This window comes from Trachemys scripta, chromosome 7, assembly GCF_013100865.1.
Source record: "Trachemys scripta elegans isolate TJP31775 chromosome 7, CAS_Tse_1.0, whole genome shotgun sequence".
Taxonomy (NCBI): domain Eukaryota; kingdom Metazoa; phylum Chordata; order Testudines; family Emydidae; genus Trachemys; species Trachemys scripta.
In genome coordinates, this window is record NC_048304.1 from 104,774,108 (window position 1) to 104,791,663 (window position 17,556).

The 17,556-nt window shown below is 42.7% G+C and overlaps 1 protein-coding gene across 2 annotated transcripts in view; it reads left to right on the plus strand.

Moving 5' to 3' along the window:
* The window catches only part of UROS (uroporphyrinogen III synthase), a 38,341-nt gene that overhangs the window by 3,370 nt on the left and 17,415 nt on the right, over positions 1 to 17,556 (plus strand). Inside the window, exons 1-5 of one of the 2 annotated variants that reach the window (XM_034777244.1) lie at positions 2,024 to 2,042; positions 2,424 to 2,502; positions 4,212 to 4,295; positions 9,785 to 9,881; positions 14,999 to 15,073. In XM_034777244.1, the coding sequence (XP_034633135.1) occupies positions 2,440 to 2,502; positions 4,212 to 4,295; positions 9,785 to 9,881; positions 14,999 to 15,073 (319 nt within the window). In that variant the 5' untranslated portion in view covers positions 2,024 to 2,042; positions 2,424 to 2,439. Of the gene's footprint in view, positions 1 to 2,023; positions 2,043 to 2,423; positions 2,503 to 4,211; positions 4,296 to 9,784; positions 9,882 to 14,998; positions 15,074 to 17,556 lie in introns of those variants that run through there. The other variant, XM_034777243.1, reaches the window with a different exon arrangement.

Genomic DNA, 17,556 nt, shown 5'->3' on the forward strand with positions numbered 1-17,556 from the left:
TTTTCTTAAGTGTTAATCAGTAACTGGTTGAAGTTTTGAAATGCTTACATTTTATATGGTGGAGTGGCTAGTGGAGATTCAGTCAATAGCAGGAAAGATTGTTAATGCCTTTAGTTTCAAAATCAAAATTCTAATAACCTATACTCTGCAGAGGGGTATACCAAACTTTGTTTATTTTGACTTTGGAATTTTGTTTCAAAGTTATAAATGGCTGAAAAATCACAAGAACACGTATTTTTCAAGAAAAAAAAAGCTCTGTTTGACACTCCCCAAAATATTTGCTGCCTCTAAATTAAGCATAAAAATATTCATAGGAATATCTTCTTCCTATGAAAAGTTAAGAGGATGTGTGTGTCAAAATTAGACTTATTATCATGCAACTGTCATCACAACCTTATCTCAGGAGACATGATTAACACCTCAGCAACAGGAAGTAGTACTATGAGTTCCAATCATGGCTCTGATATTGAATCGTCCTGTAGGAGAGAAGTCACTTAGGCCCCAATTCAGCAAAGTATCTAAGCTCATGCCTATTTTTAAGCACGACTAGCTGGTCTCATTGACTTCAATGGGGTCTGATTTTCAGACATATTGAGCTCTCACAGCTTCTGTTGACTTCATTTGGAAGTGTGTTCTCTGAAATACACATATTATTAAAATAAATTCCAAGATAAAACATTCTGCTACATACACTTTTCTCCATGGGGAGAGGATGAAAGAATAAATGTGACAGATGTTAGTTATGTAGCTTAGTGCAGGGGTTCTCACAACACATTTTTTGGTGTCCTCAGAGTGCGGCCACCAACTCTTGCTGGTGGCTGCTATGACAGTTTTTCCGAAAAACGTAATTAATTTTAGGAAAACAAATAAATATGCACATATACCTGTCCAAATCATTGTAATTTATATATGTAAGGTTGTTGGGTTTTTTGCAGACTCAATAATAACAACAATGTACAGTTGTCTCTATTCTTTACTGGACCTAAATAGAATAGAAATACAAATAAGGCTTTGCATGTTCTTGTCTTTTTTGTTGTTTCTTTTGGTTTCTGTTTTTTTCTTTTAAATAGAATTGATAGCTAGTAAGTCTGCTTCTGTGAAAAATTATATTTGTATGTTTGTTAATATCACTTTTCACAGCAGCAGACTTGTTAGCTAGCTGTGGGACAGAGAAAAGTGATATTAAACATACAAATATCACTTTTCACATTAGACTTACACAGCCCTGGCAAGCCAGGGGATAAATTAAGCCTTGGATGGGGTGGAGGGTAGGGAAGCATTGGGGGCCAGGGGTGATGGGGTGGCTGGGTTAGGGGCTGAGAGAGGCAGCGCGGGCTAGAGGCGATGAGGCAGGTGGTGAGCCTGAACCCCAGTGGCCAGGGCCTGCCGCCACGTGGCTGAAGCTTTCCACCTGCCACCCCAGGGCTGAAGCTGGATGAGTCTCTCTGGCTACGGGAAGGTGGGGAACTCACACTGGCTGTGGCTCTGGCGTTTGTGGCTCCAGAGTGGGGCAGGCAGGGCTGGTTCCAGGCACCAGCGTTCCAAGCAGGTGCTTGGGGCGGCAATCTGCAAGGCGGGGCAGTCCATATATTTTTGCCCCCCCAAGCAGGGCGCCGAATTGCTGCCCCGCACGGCAGGGGCTGTCCGTGTGCCGTTAGGGCAGCATGCGTGTTTCCACGGCGGCGGCAATTCGGCAGCAGCTTCTACGTTCAGCTGCCCGCGGCGGCAATTCGGCGGCTTCTGTCTTCTGGGTGAATTGCCGCTGCTGCCGAAATGCCGCTGCTGCCGAAATGCGCGTGCCGCCCTAACGGCACACGGACTGCCCCCGCCGTCTGCGGCGGCAATTCGGCACACTGCTTGGGGCGGCAAACAGTAGAGCCAGCCCTGGGGGCAGGGCCCAGCCCCTACTTGCAGGCCCAGAGGAGGGGCCAATACTTTTCCCCCACCTCCCCACCCCCATCACTGCCCAGGCGGCTGTGGCTGGATGCGAGAAACGCTGGCTTAGTGCACCACTGGAAGGTGCTCAAATACCATGTGATGAGGTCAGTATAAGAACCAATACAGAATAGAATAGCAAAGCTGTCAGAGGATGCTCATTATATTACTATGTTAATATGTTACTTATATTATTATTCCTTTTTAAAAGTGTTTTCCTTTAAAGTGCATTCTTTTTGTTGGTTTTCATTGTCGTTTGTCTCTCTGTAAGTGGTATCATTCAAAACCAACATACTTTTTGCTGGCCTTATCAGGGTGGATGTTCACTCCCAGAGAATGTTCGTTAACTGCTTACTCATTATGTAAACAGTAGTGTATCTGTCAATTATGCTGTTTATTGTGGTGCATAACTTTTACTGGCATTGTACAGAGAGAAGTCCTCTAGATCTAATTTAGATATTTCTTTGTTGTGTTTCAATGTTCTGTAGCCATTTTTGGTAAACAATGAAGGTTCTGTTACTGAAGGAGCCCAAAGACAGAGACTCAGGACCAGATCCATATATTCAAGTAGGTAACATGGGGGTAGGGGAAGCTATCCCTTGTGTTGTTTCACTATTAAATTAATAATAATACTTAGCAATTAAACATTGAGTTGATTGGATGTTACAAAACTAGGAAAAAGTGTTTGAAATGTTTGTATCTATTGAGAAAACTGACTTTCCAGTGTAATTTGCACTATTACAAAAAGTAGTTTTAGATATGATAGTTATGCAGTAAAATCAAAGTTAAAGTTCTTAGCTGGTAATCATCCATTGTTATTGAATTTAGTTTTTAATGGGGTAAATGACTAAATATCAGTTTGCTTTCACATAGATCAGAATTACGATTACAGTATTTTGTAATTGTTATAAACAATTGTTAGCAGTCTTCATTGAGAGTCCAAGAACATAATTGGATACTTAAATACCTTTTACCCCTATAATTGGCCTTTTCTCTGCAAAACCTATTCACGTGGGCAGTTCTTACTTGTGCAGATAGTCCCACTGGCTTTAATGAACCTTCCATGTATGCAACAATTTGCAGGATTGGGTCCTTAGTACTGAGGCACATCAGTGGTGAGAGACCGCTTATATCAGGAGTGGGAAAACTACGGCCCACGGGCCGGATCCGGCCACCAGCCATTTTAAGCTGGCCCTCGAGCTCCCGCTGGGGAGCAGGGTCTGGGGCTTGCCCTTGCCCTGCTCCGGCGCTTCAGCCAGGGAGCAGGTTTGGGGGCCACTCCCAGAAGCAGCCACAGGGCCCTGCTCCGGTGCTCCAGCCGGGGCGCAGGGTTGGGGGCCGCTCCACGCGGCTCCCAGAAGCAGTGGCATGGCCCCCCTCCAGTTCCTACGCGCTCCGATGGCCCCACTCCAATGGCCCTCTCCGGCGCTCCAATGGGAGCTGCAGAGGCGGTGCTTGCGGACGGGGCAGCGTGCAGAGCCACTTGGCCATGCCTCCGCTTAGGAGCTGGAGAAGGGACATGCCACTGCTTCTGGGAGCTGCTTGAGGTAAGCGCCGCCCGGAGCCTGCATTCCTGAGCCTCTCCCCATGCCCCAACCATCTGCCCCAGCCCTGATCCCCCTCCTGCACCCCAAACTCCTCATCCCCAGCCCCACCCCAGAGCCTGCCCCTCCATCCGGGGCCTGCATCCCTTCCCGCACCCAACCCCCTGCCCCAGCCCTGATCTCCCTCCCGCCCTCCGAACCCCCCAGTTCCAGCCCAGAGCACCCTCCTACACCCCAAACTCCTCATCCCCAGCCTCACCCTAGGGCCTGCACCCCCAGCCGGTGCCCTCACCCCCCCCACCGCACTCCCCCTGCCCAGACCGGAGACCCCTCCTGCACCCTGAACTCCTCATTTCTGGCCCCACTCTGGAGCCCATGCCCCCAGCCAGAGCCCTCACCTCCTCTCGCACCCCAACCCCAATTTTGTGAGCATTCATGCCCCACTATACAATTTCTATTCCCAGATGGGGCCCTTGGGCCAAAAAGTTTGCCCACTCTGGTTTATATTGTACCTGTTCAATGGATAAATAGAGGGCTTCGGTCTCTAGGACTGTCAGTACAATATCTTTCAGCAGCACTAAATTCATCAGTAAAAACAACCAAAAATTCCATAGATAGTGTTGGATTTTAGTTCAGAAAAGTAGTTGAATAGTTCTGCTTCTAAAAGCCCATTCTTATAAATAACCACCATTTGTGATGCATTCCAATGACTAGATATACTTTTATCCATAGGAATTAGGATTATATGGATTTGAAGCAGCTTTAATCCCTGTTTTGTCATTTGAATTTGTGTCTCTTCAAACTTTCTTTGAAAAGGTAAGATTTCAACCTTTTAGTAGTCCTGTTGGAGAAATTATGCCCTATGACTGCCAAGCTACAAAGACTAATCCTGATTCAATAATACCCCCTCACTGCTATCTGTATTGCTATTTCTCTCCTGAATTGATAGGGAGTTAAAGAACTTTTCCACAACTCTAGTGCCCTCCTTAAGTATGTATCTTGTTAGTCTCGTCCCTCATTGCCTAATTGGACCAAAAAGCTGCTACTAACCATGGTGAAGAACTTACTGAGCATGCAAAACTCATCCCCCTGACATCCTAAGGCTACGTCTACACTACCGGAGGGGGGAGGGGGGGAGAGAATTGATTTTAGATACGCAAATTCAGTTACGGGAATAGCTTAGCTGAATTAGACGTATCTGATCCGACTTACCCCGCTGTGAGGATGATGGCAAATTGACTGCCACGGCTCCCCCGTCAACGGCGCTTACTCCTATCTGGGCTGGTAGAGTACGTGCGTCGATTCGGGGATCAATTATCACGTCCTGACGAGACGCGATAAATTGATCCCTGAGAGATCTATTTTCTACCGCCGATCCGGGCGGGTAGTGAAGACCAGTCCTTAGATGATGTAGTCTCTTCTCATGTAACTAACCTGACAGATTCAGCTGGGATGAGCTATAGCCAGTCTTGCAGTGACTATAATACTAGGTCGATTGCCTAGAAGCCTTTGCCATGGAAGTGGAGCTGCTGCCTGGCAAGAAAACAGGCTTTTGAATTTAGGACTTGCTTTCTTGTTCCCCCAAACTAGTGGGGGCTAGGGCAGGGTTCTCAACCTTTTCCTTTCTGAGCCCCTCTCCCCCCCACAACATGCTATAAAAACTCCATGGCCACAACAATTATTTTTCTGTATATAAAAGCCAGGACCAGCATTAGGGGGTAACAAGCAGGGCAATTGCCTGGGGCCCTGCAAAGTTAAGTTGCTCAAGCTTCAGCTTCAGCCCCAGGTGGCGGGACTTGGGGCCCTGGGCTTCAGCCCCATGCGGTGGGTCTTCGGCTTTCTGCCCTGGGTCCCAGCAAGTCTACTGCCGGCCCTGCTTGGCGGACCCCCTGAAACCTGCTTGTGGCCCCTCAGGGCCCCCTGGCTGAAAACCACTGGGCACGGGGACAGCACACTTAGTGGTTTGAGCTGCTCATCAGTGACCTCTGTTTGTTAACTGGAAACTAAACCAAGATCTGACTGTGCTTTCTTCTATGCTCCTGCCTATGGCATAGCATGCTGTAACACTAGGATTTATATAAAGGAAGGTATATACAGGAAGGTGGGTTTATGCAAGAAAAAGATAGGCCTTAGTAAGAACTTGTATGATTTGAACCGCCTGTTGCCTAGATTCTAAGGACACTGTTTACTATTCAAGTTTCCCTACCTGACAGGTGCCCAGTGGTGTGTTCCACAGAATGCTCTAAATAATGGGGATTTTGTGGACTTGAGAGAGAGGAGGGAAGGACCATGTGAGCTGGAGAAAGAAACAGAAATGTGTTTAGTAGGACTGGTTGACATTTTTTGTTTTGAAACATCTTGGGGACAAAAGATGGTCTTTGTACTAAACTCAAAACTTTCACAAAAAGCTTTTGGTTTTTTAAAAAATTTCTGTTTTTTGTTTTTCTGAAATTGAAAGTTTCAAAAATTTTAATTATTGCCCCCTTTTGCCCCTCCATTTTGCCATCAAATTCATCATAGCTAGGTTTTTGGGGAGGGAGGGTGTCACTTTTTCATTTTTCCCTTTGCCACTGTAACTTTTCAAAACTTCTTTACCTTGGAGAAGCTAGAGTGGCAAAAGCAAAAATGAAAATTCAGACTTTACAAAAACTGGAGACATCTGAATAATTACTGTGGCAGAATTAGTTTCATTTTTCCTTTTGCTATTTTACAACTTCTCAAAGGTTAGGAAAAATGAAAAGTTACTGACAAATTAGGTCCCTGCACATAATTTATTTTATTGCACTTGGTGGCAAAAAGTGAGAGGAGGAAAAACACAAAAATTCAAACATTTTTTAAAAGGTATTTCGTGAAAATTTGGGGGGGGGAGAGGGAGCGTGAGAAATTGTTCCATTTTGAACCCTGCAAGCTAGAAACAACTTCAAAATTTTCAATTCATTCTCATAAAATTGATTTTCTTTCCTGTATTTTTTTTAAACCCTCTACTCTGATGTTTGTTTAGACATTCTTATTGAGTCAGTTGCCAAGCACCTGGGTCTGTTACATGATTATTAAAACTAAAAAACAAATATAAACTTTTTAAGGTAAGGCACCTTAGGGACTAACAAATTTATTTGGGCATAAGCTTTTGTGGGCTAAAACCCACTTCATCAGATGCATGGAGTGGAAAATACAGTAGGAAGGTGTATATATATACACAAATAAGCTTTCGTGGGTAAAAACCTCACTCTATGCATCTGAAGAAGTGAGGTTTTTACCCATGAAAGCTTATGACCAAATAAATCTGTTAGTCTTTAAGGTGCCACCAGACTCCTTGTTGTTCTTGAATAAATATGTGGACAGAGTTGGCAACGGGGTTTGTTGCAAGGATAGGTTCCTGGGTTAGTGTTTTTGTTGTGTGGTTGTTAGTGAGTATTTGCTTCAGGCTGGGGGGCTGTCTGTAAGCGAGGACTGGCCTGTCTCCCAAGATCTGTGAGAGTGATGGATCATCGTTCAGGATAGGTTGTAGATCCTAGATGATGTGCTGGGGAGATTTTAGTTGGGGGCTGAAGGTGACAGCTAGTGGCGTTCTGTTACTTTCTTTGTTGGGCCTGTCCTGTAGTGGGTGACTTCTGAGTACTCTTCTGTCTCTGTCAATCTGTTTCTTCACTTCAGCAGGTGGGTATTGTAGTTTTAAGAACGCTTGATAGAGATCCTGTAGGTGTTTGTCTGTCTGAGGGATTGGAGCAAAAGAGCTGTTCATCCCACAGAGGAAGACTCCCCTTAGAAAAGCATTTGTTAAATTAAAGGATCATCTCATGCAGAAGCAATCCACTTTTCAATATACTTGTGACAGATAGGCAACTTTCTGTAATATCTTTGGGAGACCCTTTTGTATTAAATGTATGAATGGTACATCCGTGGGCCAGGGATTGCGCTCCAATCCCGCTCCAAGAGATAAGGGTTACTACAGCTCCTTCAGAAATTGAAAACAGTAGGGGATGATCAGCACAAATCACTCAGTTTATAACACCTCCAGAAAGGTACTACAGTACCTCCGAGGGAGGCTTGCATATTCCAGTTCAAACTAGATTTTCCAGAGCCCAACAGACAAGAAAGGACTTTTGGATAGATAGCCCCATCTTAAAATAACTCAGGGCCTTCATTCTGGTTCTTGATCTAAAGACTGATATGAACTTGCAACCATGGGGAAAACCTAGTTGTCAGGTTTAATAAATAAATCAATTAGTGGAGATATCTTATCTCTTAGAGCTGGAAGGGACCTTGAAAGGTCATTGAGTCCAGCCCCCTGCCTTCACTAGCAGGACCAAGTACTGATTTTGCCCCAGATCCCTAAGTGGCCCCCTCAAGGATTGAACTCACAACCCTGGGTTTAGCAGGCCAATGCTCAAACCACTGAGCTATCCCTGTTTGAAGGATTGATATTACCAGTGACTTATGTTGAAATTGGGAGTGACCCTGGTAAGCTTTGTAGCATGCGTGTATGTTTTGTTGTTGTTGTTGTTTTTATATGCTGATGATTTTACCTTAACAATAAATGTGCTGGCTTAGAAGGAGCTGTGTGGTAATTTGTAAGTGCTGGCAATACACTGGTCATAGCCCTCAAAGAGGAAGCAAAGGACAGGTATTGGCCTTTTAGGCAGACTGGCTTACTGAGTTATTGCAATATAAAGCTGGGAGCTGTTCAGCCTTAAAGCCCCCAGGGCAGAAAGGTGTGAGACACTGGTTTCCATCCAGGAGAGGTGATGGCTGGGAGCCAGAAACATTTAAGTGTGACCCTTGAGGGACCATGAATGGAGAAATGCACCTGCAGCTACCCTGAAAATTTGAAATACTGCTTCATAGTTTTCCAACCTGATGCTGGATTTAGACTTGTACATTAAGAGAGTTTACATCTAAAATGTTGTGACACTCTATACCTTGGGGGAGTGCCCGGTAGCCCTCAGATTCATCATCTATATATAATTGTGATATTGCATATAAAGCATGCCATGTGAGGTATCAGAGGAAAGATTATGATCTGCTGAAACCCACTGTTCCATCTAAATGTGTATATCATCAGTTCATATGAAGTTATGAGAATTGCATTGTATGATTGTCACTAAAATATGCTGTGGGTTTGGGAAGCGCCCAGATACTACCTCCCCAAAGACAATAATGAGGGGGATAACCAATGCCCGGGCGGGTGTCCAACAACCATCAACAGCCGTTGTCCAGCAAGGGAGTTACAATTCAATGACTCACTTGCACAAGGCCACACCAGGGGAATTGCCTGGGGACTCAGCAATGCCCACCAGACTTGCCTGGACTTGTGTTCTCCAAGCACATGGACTAAGGGTATAAAACAGCACAAAGGGACCCCATGCTTTGCCTTTTCTCCTCCTCGCACCTATGCTGCAAGCAACAAGGAAGGACACTCAGAAGAGTGAAGATTCCAATAGAGGAAACTGGCCTAGGTGTCAAGGGTGAAATCTGTGTAATCTGAACTGCAATATCCAGTGGGTTGAGAAAAACTGCTTAATTTAGATTTGCCCAGTCTAATACAGTTGAGAGTTTAGACTACGTGCTTGCATTTTCTTTTCTTATGATTACCTGACTTTTTGCCTATCACTTATAATCACTTAAAATCTATCTTTTATAATCAATAAACTTGTTTTACTGTTTATCTTTACCAGTGAGTTTGCCTGAAGTGCTGAGTTTAAATTGTGTAATCTGTTACTATGTTCAGACAAGGCCTACAATTATTAGGATCCCACTGAAAATGTTTTATTGGTGGTGTTTTTTGCATAGACAGTAATCTGAACTAGTCTTCATCCTGGCAATGAGGCAAGCACCTGCCCTCACGCTACTTTCTGAGTTACTGCTAGCAATAATTATTAGCTTCCTCTGTAAGAATTTTAAAACCATCATACACTTTTAGGGTGACCAGACAGCAAATGTGAAAAATTGGGACAGGGGTGGGGGATAATAGGAGCCTATATAAGAAAAAGACCCAAAAATCATGATTGTCCCTATAAAATTGGGACATCTGGTCACCCTATACACTTCTCACATACAAGTCTGGTGAGAAGAATATATGTCTGTTCCTACATTCAGATTTCAGAATTAACATTGTCTTGTGTGAAAGTTTAAGTTAACCTGAATTTAGTGTTATAAATCTCATTAACATTTCTGCTACTTGTATTAAGTGATCAAAATATTTGCCACTTTGTAACATTCATATTGTAAAATTGTAACCTTCACTGTATGTTTTTTGAACTTCTCAGAGTTTATCTAAATATATTTTCTAAATTGTTTTTTGGTAGCTCTCTCATCCAGATCATTATGAGGGTTTAATTTTTACCAGCCCAAGAGCAGTAGAAGCTGCCAAGTTATGTTTGGGAGAAAATAGTAAAAATGAAGGTAAGTGCAGATTTATCCCTTCGGTTATGTCTTTTTAAGTGAAGTTTTGTAAATTTCATTCTCGCCCCCACCAGAGTCTACTTAGTGTGTCTGTATGTGTATATTAAAAAAAATCATATCTAATAATTGACTTTGATTATTTAAAGGCACCATGCTGCTTTATGCTTAGGTGAGCTTTCACATGTAGAGATTTTGTTTGTTTGTCCTCCCTCCCCCCATAATAATTTTTCTAGCTATTATAACAAAAAACTCTGAGTGCAAGTTACTAATTAGACTTCATTTTTCCCCATAAAGTGAATGCAAGTTATTCTTCTTAGTAATGCTAGGACAGTAGTAAGCACCAACTAAGGAATCCATTTCAGTTTTTAATATATAAAGGTATATTCTGGGACTGTACATAGGTGTCCGCTGAAAATTCTCTAGCCGCTAGAAACTGGCCATCCCCATCATCATGCATGCATGAAATCTTACTTGAAACAGTTTTTTCAAATCTTGAATATAAAATATGTCATGTGGATTGAAAAGTAGCAAAAAGACAGTGAACAAATGATAATGAATGAACAGCAATGCACCAGGTTGGGTGGAAAAGTCTTGTGGAACATTACATAGAAATTGTCATACCAGATTAGATCAATAGTCTGTGTAGTCAGGAATTCTGGCTTTAACAGTGGCTAGTACAAGATGCTTCAGAGGAAGGTGCAAGAAAGCATATAAATGGACAATTATTGAATAGCCCACATATAGAGAAAGTTTCTTTCTATTCCCAGGGCTGGTCTACACTGGGGGAGGGAAATTGATCTAAGATACGCAACTTCAGCTACGCTATTCGCATAGCTGAAGTCGAAGTATCTTAGTTCGACTTACCTGGCCATCCTCATGGCAGCAAGTCGACTGCCGCAGCTCCCCCATCGACTCCGCTTACTCCTCCTGCCGAGGTGTCACGGGCCTCAATTCGGGGATTGATTTATCACGTCTAGACGAAACGCGATAAATCGATCCCCAATAGATCTATTACAACCCACCAATCCAGCGGGTAGTGTAGACGTGGCCCCAGACAGTTAATAATTGGTTTACTCTCCATAGAACAAGGATATATACCCTTTAATACTTTTATCTAACTGTCCTGGGGTGCTCTACTCACTCCTTGGGATTAGCTCTGCCAGGCCAAGGCCCCTTCCTGCAGTGGCACTTCATCACTCTCTCTGTGCCTCTCACTCTCAGGACTCAACTGCTCTCCCTTTGTGGCTTGGCCCTCCAGCCAGGTCACTTTAGTACTCCCCTTCTGGGGAGTCAAAGTCTTTCTGGTCTCACTGTCCCAGGCAATCTTCCCATTCATTGCCCCTTAACAGTGCCACTTCTCCAGTGGCTGGTAGGGGAATCCAGGCCCACCCTCTATACTGGGTTCCAGCCCAGGGACCCTACAACAAGCCATCAAGGTCTGCACAGTCCTGAATCTTACTGCTGTATCCCTGGGCTATGTTCTACCTTACCTTCTCTTATCCTGGGAGTGACTGTAGCCTCACTCTCTGTAGCCCCCATCTGCCTTGAGCTGCTGGGCTTTATACAGGCCCAGTCAGTTCCTGTCCAGCTCAGCCTCATTTCTAATTAGTCCTTGCCACCTCCTTCAGGTGCTGCCTAGGTGGTTAATTGGCCCATCTCGCCACCTTAACCCCTTCAGGCCTTGTGTGGGGTGGACATCCCTTCGCACTAACATAATTCTGATTGTTCTCATTAACTATAAAATTATCTTATCCTTTTTTAAAATCCTACTAAACTCTAGAACTCAATGTTTTATCTTCTGGCAATGAGTTTACACAATTATTTCCTTTCACAAGTTTTAAATGTATTTATCTTTTCATTTCAAATGATATCCCCCTCGTTCTTGTATTATGAGCAAGGGTAATTAGAAATACCTGATTTACCTTCTCCATATTTAGGCTTTGATCATGCAAACATGTACATGAGTAATTTTACACATGTAAGTAATACCAGCTCAGTGAGACTGTTCCTGTATTTAAGTGTTTGCAGGATTAGCACCTTAGATTTTAAGCTTTTGGGGGCAAAGACCATCTCGTTTGTATTTGTACAATACTTGTTACAGTTGGGCCCCAATCCTGATTCAGGCTTTTGAGCACTACTGGAATACATACATATTTTAAATAATTACATATACCTCTATCATGTCATCGGTCAGGGTGCAGTCCAGAGAAGTGGGGGGGTTGTGCCACTATTTGCCCTGCAACCTATGCATCTTAGAATGCTTTGCTACTGTAGCTCCCAGCCTGGGATGCTCACAGCTAGCCTACAAGCATGCAGGTCACACCCTGAAGTGTCTGTGTTCTAGACATCCCTGGTGCAGCAGCTGTGATCCCAGCAGCCTGACTACAGCCCCTCTCTGGCATCCAACAGCCTGGGTTACAACGAGCAAGGTGACCCCAACACACTTCCAATCCCAAATTTTCTCATAACCATGTGCTGTGCACTGTCCAGCCCTCTCCTGGACAATTTAGAGGAACAAACAAATCTTCTTATTTCTTTGAAGACACAAAATCACATCACCGCTTATTAACTTAAATGAGGTAAATACATGCTTCCATTTAAACGCAACACTTGAGTTGGTCTATAGTAAAAATAAAACAAATTTATTAACATAGGACATAGGCCAAGTCATGCCAAGTAAAGGAATAAAGTTAGAAAGGGTTACAAGCAAATAAAAGTGAAAACACACAGCTAAAAGTTTAAAACTTAATCTAGCAAGGTACGGGCCTTGTTCAACATGGTTTCTCACCTATATTCAGTTTCCAGAGACTTCCACCCTTCCTTCCTCTCTACCCCCGCCCTTGGTGGAAGGATCCATGTTTCTCAGCTTGCAAAAGCTCTGTTCCCTTCTGTCTATCTAGTGATGGATGCCAAAGATGACTTCTGCCCTTGCTTATATTTTCCAAAGTTCAATGAACTTGTTTCAAGAGGCAGGATGACCTCATGCTGTTTTTCCTTTCCTGTGGTCTTCCCTTCCCCTGCTGATCTCTATGTAAATAGAACTTCCCATATTTCTGGTCACACCTTGCATAATTTCATTGGAGACAGGTAGACAGCTGCCTTCATCCCTATCTGGGGAAAAGCTTGTTTCTCCCTTTGGTCACAGACAGGAAAGCCTATGAGTTTCCATAATTTCTTATGTAGTGTTAACACATACAGTTCACACTGATATTAATCACTATTGTGTCATAGGGTTTCATAAAAGACCTCACTCTATACACTTTTATAATATAGTAATATTGTATACAATCAGTTAATTCAATTGCTTATCACTTGAGGTTCAGACCCCCTGTCTTTATAGACTAAGGGTACATCTACACTTACCTCCAGGTCCGGCAGCAGGCAATCGATGTTCTGGGATCGATCCCGGAAGTGCTCGCCGTCGACGCCGGTACTCCAGCTCGGCGAGAGGAGTACGCGGCATCGACGGGGGAGCCTGCCTGCCGCGTCTGGACCCGTGGTAAGTTCGGACTAAGGTACTTTGAATTCAGCTATGTTATTAACGTAGCTGAATTTGCGTACCTTAGTCCGAAGTGGGGGGTTAGTGTGGATCAGGCCTAATAAACCTTTTAAATGATTTTTTCTGAGGGTTACCCCTCAAAATAAAGTTTTTTCAAACTGCAAGGAAGACAACATGAAGTCTGGTGGTAAAGAAAGCTCCATGCTCTTTCTTTCCCCTTTTCTTAATTTAACAGCTTTGTTTACCTAATATGTAAAAGTGAACCTTCATTGTCTTTGCCTGAAGATCAGGCTGGTCAGAGAATCAAATACACATTCCTTTGTCTAAGGCAGATCTGTTTACCATCTCCCCTGACATGCCTGGTTTAAACACACTTTACTCATATTTCCAGCATATATTCATAACTTTTTGTACACACCTGTGCATACATCATGCAAAAATGTTAATGATCAATGCGTTACTAGTTTTGAAATGAAACCTCACAAGGAATATTTGTACGAAGATTATTACAATAGTGTGTAGGGTCTGAATACAAGGTGTGTAGTGTCACACATGTCTCCTCTTATTCAGACTCCTTTCTAAGCTAATCAGTCCCAATCTTTTCAATATCACCTTATATGGAAGGCTTTCCATTCTTCTGGGGTTTTGGGGGTTTTTTTTTGCACGACTCTCTCTGGGTCTTTTCTACTTCTATTCAGCCATTTTTTTAAAAAACTCAAGGGCAGAAATGAACTCAGTATATTTCATGTGAGTCTGTACTGTTGTTTTATATAAGGCATTATAATAGGAGACCTATCAGATCTATCTCTGCTCAATCAGTTTTTCAGGAATTGGGAGGAAGAGGAGGCTGGAGCCGAACAACATTGTTCATTGTGAAGCTATAATTTAACTAACATTTTTAGAAGGAAAAGCTTTTTCATAGCCATTTTATTTTGGTGTCTGCTTCTCTAGGATAATATTTTTTTCCATATTGATAGATCTATTTTTTCTTTTTATTCAAAGCACAATCAGCGTGTACATTTGTCTTATTATTTTTATAAATAATAAAGCTGCATACTAAAGTATTCCAGTGATGAATATAGGATTTATTTACTATTCTTTGATTGGTTGGCATGAAATCTTGCATTTATTCTACATCTAAGCTTTCAGGTTTAAGACTGAATCGATATTGGATATCCTTATTGCACAATTTGAAATTCATCAGTTTATCATGCACTTTTTGCTCTGGAATTCTTTTTCTTCTGCAAGTTTAACTGAGTTTTTATTCCTAGTTAATGTCAAAATATAAATGAGGATTACAAGTTACAGTTGATCTGGTACTGTGCAAGTATGCATTAAAAATACTACTTTACACAAGTAATTGAAAACAGTATTTGTTCAACCAAAGCTTTTTGAAGTAAGTTATAGACTGTTTTTATAGTGAACCATATAACTGATTTAAAGTCTTCATTTTGTACACGTAGAATTGCTGACATTTATAATGTAGTATTGGTTATTAGTATTTTGGTGCACTCACAGATTTCGCAAGATAAATAAGCAATCTTTTGGGCAGATGTCCAAATACTCTGGTGTTTATGCTTTATTGCCAAATGCTTACACATAATGTAATGTTTTACAGCCTGGAATAATTCTCTTAAAGAAAAATGGAATACCAAATCAGCATATGTTGTAGGAAAAGCTACAGCTTCTCTAGGTAAGCTGGATTAAAGAAGAAACCCTTATACAAAACAACCTCTTCAGTCCAATTCTTGAAGCATTAACCTTAGTTCAAGGTTTCCCAGGACAAAGGCATAAGAAGCTCCTTTTTATTAACAAGTGAAAGTTTCTAAAAAGTCAGCTTTATACACATCATCAGAGCAACACCAGCTGAGGATCTGGCCCTGGGATGCACGTTATTTTCCCCATTATAAGGCAATTGCGATTACATTAATGGTGATTTAAAAGATGAGTCAAAAAAAGAAAAAAAACCAGGTATTGAATTCATATGTATTTTCTGTTTGTTTATAGTATGAATGAAATGCTAGTGCCATTGAAGTCAGTGACAAAATTCCCATTGACTTCAAGGGGGTAGGATTTCACCCATTGTTTCTATGTTGTGATCCATCATCAGAGAGTTTAAAGGAATTGTATACATTGTTTTAATTATGCTGTACAAATAACTCATGCTGTGGGCAAAGAATCCTTCTACCATATGTTGAAATCCTATTAATTGATACTTAAGTTGTTTTCCTTTTGTTTTGAGAGCATTTCAAAGTAGAGGTAGGCTAGTAGCACAAATCCGCTATTATGTAGACTAGAATATCAGGGTTGGAAGGGACCTCAGGAGGTCATCTAGACCAACCCCCTGCTCAAAGCAGGACTAATCCCCAGACAGATTTTTACCCCAGTTCCCTAAATGGCCCCCTCAAGGATTGAGCTCACAACCCTGGGTTTAGCAGGCTAATGCTTAAACCACTGAGCCATCCCTTCCCTTATAATATATGGAGATATACCTATCTCATAGAACTGGAAGGGACCCTGAAAAGTCATTGAGTCCAGCCCCCTGCCTTTTCTAGCAGGCCTAAGTACTGATTTTGCCCCAAATCCCTAAGTGGCCTCCTCAAGGATTGAACTCACAATGCTGGGTTTAGCAGGCCAATGCTCAATAGTTCTCTTAATTGGAGTTTACTGCACTTTTTCAGTAATATCAGTTTTATTTATTTACTTGATCTTTATTTTATAAATGATGACTTATTCAGTATATGGTTAGCTGAATTAATTTTAACCACTTCACTAATGTGTAGGTTCACTGTTTGCTATTGGCCTGATACATTGGTTATAACTCTATAACGTGGTGTTTATGTTTAAGTCTGACCTAGGTGTCCCATGCAAGTTTTACTTTTCTTCTATTAAGATACTATATCACATAGGTAAACAAGATGTAACGTAGGTCTATAAAGAGATAAGCAGCACAGTTTGATTCTCATTTTTTTCTGCTATTGTTAGCTATTGTGTGTGTGGTTTTTAGTGTTATGGGTAACCAAAGTCTAAATCAGACAGTGTAGAACATTTGACATTTAGCTGGGGTACTGCAGGATAAATCAATACTGTGTTATTTAAAGTGTACAGGACTGTGGGTTTTTTCCCTCCTGTTAATTTGGCACATTTTAAATGATATGTTAATTTCATGTAAACCCTGTCTGCTTGTAAACTTCAGCATGGTAGATGACATTTTGTTGTTTGAATTAGAAGATGAATTTATATGGCAACTGTTTTGTTACAAGTTGCACGATGTTCGGCATTAGTAGGTGTCAATAGCTATGTGATGTGATTCCTTGCACCTATCTCATTGCCTATCCCACCACTATTTTGTGAAGTACATAGCCTGAGCAATTGTTCAGTTCCCTGCAAAAATATCTTACAATCGCATGCCCATGAGGACAAGCAAGACTCCAAAGCTAGATACAGGTTTTATTCCCCTCAGTATGACTGGATAAACTGGGAGGAGTGGTAGATACGCTGGAGGGTAGGGATAGGATACAGAGGGATTTAGACAAATTAGAGGATTGGGCCAAAAGAAATCTGATGAGGGTTCAACAAGGACAAGTGCAGAGTCCTGCACTTAGGATGGAAGAATCCCATCCACTGCTATAGAGTGGGGACCGAGTGGCTAGGCAGCAGTTCTGCAGAAAAGGACTTAGGGGTTACAGTGGACGAGAAGCTGGATATGAGTCAACAGTAGGGTTACCATTCGTCCGGATTCCCCCGGACATGTCCGGCTTTTTGAGCTAAAAATAGCGTCCGGGGGGAATTTGTAAATGTCCGGACTTCCCCCCATGCAGAGCGTGCGCGGCTAACAGGGCAGCCGGCTGGATGGTGCCACTTACATGGGGCTCCGACAGCCAGACAGAGCCCCTCCTCCCCCCGCAGCAGAGATCCCTCCCTGCATTCGCAGATCGCCTCCGGCAGTCTGGAGCTCCTCCTCCCCCGCTCCCCAGCGTGCCAGGACAAGAGGCTCAGGCCGTTCCTGAGCAAGCTCACAGAGACATTAGGCGAAGAAAGGCCAACAACAAGGGGGCCAAGGGGGCGGAGAAGGGGCAGGGAGGTTCTGGAGGGGGCAGTCAAGAGACCGGGGGGGGGGTCGGGAGTTTGGGGGGGGGCTTTCTGGGGGTGTAGCATCGTGACTATCTCTTGTCC